Source organism: Heteronotia binoei, chromosome 17, assembly GCF_032191835.1.
Source record: "Heteronotia binoei isolate CCM8104 ecotype False Entrance Well chromosome 17, APGP_CSIRO_Hbin_v1, whole genome shotgun sequence".
In the NCBI taxonomy this organism is placed as follows: domain Eukaryota; kingdom Metazoa; phylum Chordata; class Lepidosauria; order Squamata; family Gekkonidae; genus Heteronotia; species Heteronotia binoei.
Genome location: NC_083239.1, coordinates 19,781,751 through 19,783,887, shown reverse-complemented (window position 1 = coordinate 19,783,887; position 2,137 = coordinate 19,781,751). Strand labels below are relative to the sequence as shown.

The window sequence follows — 2,137 nt, the reverse complement described above, 5'->3', positions numbered from 1 at the left end:
CTGCCATTGCAGGGCCACGTGCTTGAGGTTGGTTTCCACTTCTCTGGCCAGCTGTATCCAGCCCACTACGGTGGTAGGGCGGGCTTGTTGGAAACACCGGTCGAGGATGCTGGCATTAAGGCCGCGGTGGAAGGCCTCATACTTCAGTCTCTCGTTCCAACCGTGGACCTTGGAGCAATGTGCCTGGAAGTTGGCCACATACTCCCTCACGGTTCTCGACCCCTGCTGCAGCTCCCGCAGGGCAGTGAGAGCCCGCACCTCCTGCAGTGGGTCACTGTACTGCTGGAGCATAGCTTGCAGGAACCCCGCCACGGTGGTCAGTTCAGGGCCTCAGGTTTCGTACAGGCTGACATACCACCACCTCGTGGCCCCCTTTAGCTTCAACCCCAAGTAATCTACCCGGCTGAGCTCGGTGGGGAAGGTGTTCCCCCAGTGGGTCATGAAGCTGTTGCACTGGATGGTGAAGTACTCCACCTCCTCTGGGTCACCATCGAAGGTGATCTGTAGCTCTCGGCCCCAGCCTCCTGCCCACGGTACTAGGGGTGGCTGGCCCGTGGGCCCCATCAGCCAACCGGGTGGTTAGATAATCCCAGGCAGTGCCGCGGGACCGGGGACCGGTGGTGGACCCACTGGAGCTGGTGGTGCGGCTGGCCCACCCGAGGGTCCCTCGGTTGGTCTGGCTGCAGGGTTGGCGGAGGCTCTGCCGGCTCCTCTGGCTGGTTGACCGGCGAGTCGGCCGGCCGCTCCCCTGGCTCTGGGCGCTGCGCTGGCTCCCCTGGCGGGGGTCTCATCTGCTCTCGCATCTGGTCCAGCTGCCTCTGCACTTCGTGTGAGATGTGCATGTTGCTCAACTGGAGCTCGTTTCGGATCTCCCTCATCCAGATCTGCATCCGCATTCCTCAGCAGCTGAACATCGTCCGCCCCTCGGCTGTCTTCCTCCCCCGGACCTCCACCTCGGTCCTCCCCAGCCAGTGCTTCTTCTCCTTCCGCCCCTATCCCGGTGAACAGGTTACTGAAGCGCCCGGCTGCCTCGTCCATGAGTGCTGTTGAGGCGCGGGGCTGCCAATTCTTCAGGGTGAGGAGTAGCATTGAGGAGTGCAGTGGTGATCCCCTTTTCTCCCGTCAACTGTAACACCCGGCGGGGTCCCCTGCTCCTCTGTGAGTTCGGTGGGTTCTCCGTTATCTGGAACCTTGGCGGCCATCCAGCTATCAGATTGCCGGTTTGGATAGACCTGTATTAGTTCAGTCCCAAAATGTCAGACGTTGGAGTTTCAAAGGAAATGCACCATCATTTGTTGCAAAGTAGTAGCGTTTATTTGATCTCAAAGCTCTGGACAGGCAGTCCTTGGGACTGATAGCAGGTATTGATACATACATGGGTTTTAAGGCCTCACAGGCGGAGCGCACGTGGAGGGTGGCGTGCCAGGCAGGCAGGCAAGGTGAGGTGGCCAGAGGCGGTGGGTCCGTGGGGCAGCCGAGTGTTCCCGCAGCACCATGAAGGGGCCGTCGGTGGGCGCGCAGGCGCTGCTGGCTGCAGCTTGCTGGGTGCTGGTGGATGGTGAAGGGATTGGACTACTCCAAAATGATGTTTACCAGAAAGAGGGCAGCAAAGATTTGGCAGCTTCCCAGCTCCTTCCAGTCCGGGAGATTTTGAAGCGTGAAAGAGAGCGAGAGGCAAGCGTCACCTCCTCTGGGGACAACTTCAGAGAACTCCCTGGAGTTGCATTCCTGTCAAAGCCACAAGATCCTGTGACTCCCAAGAAAGAAGGGACAGGGAAGAAAAGAAAGAAGGGGAAGGGGAAGAAGAGAGACCCCTTCTTGCGAAAATACAAGGATTATTGTATCCATGGAGAATGCCGATACATCAAGGGACTAAAAGCGCCCTTCTGTGTGTAAGTTACAGTATATCTGACTGCGGAGATGCCTTGATCTTTTTTTGGGAGGCAATAAAGACAATCCCTGCCCACTTCTTTTTGCACATTTGGGCTGGCACTAGTAGTGCAGAACTTGCTGTTCTGCAGAAAGAAGGGCTGCATGCATGTGTTGGTAATATTTTAGAAGTTCCCTTTGGTGTTGGAAGGAGGAAGTTCACAGTCCAAAGAAAACCAGGCAAAGACCAACAAAACTGTGGGACGTT

General features: G+C 57.3%; 1 protein-coding gene across 1 annotated transcript; it reads left to right on the top strand.

Annotated features, from left to right (window-relative positions):
* The first annotated feature begins 1,494 nt into the window (after nt 1-1,494).
* Nucleotides 1,495-1,896, top strand: LOC132585742 (proheparin-binding EGF-like growth factor). Its single transcript, XM_060257627.1, has one exon. It carries the CDS (start codon nt 1,495-1,497, stop codon nt 1,894-1,896), a length of 402 nt encoding a protein of 133 aa, XP_060113610.1.
* The last annotated feature ends 241 nt before the right edge of the window (nt 1,897-2,137 follow it).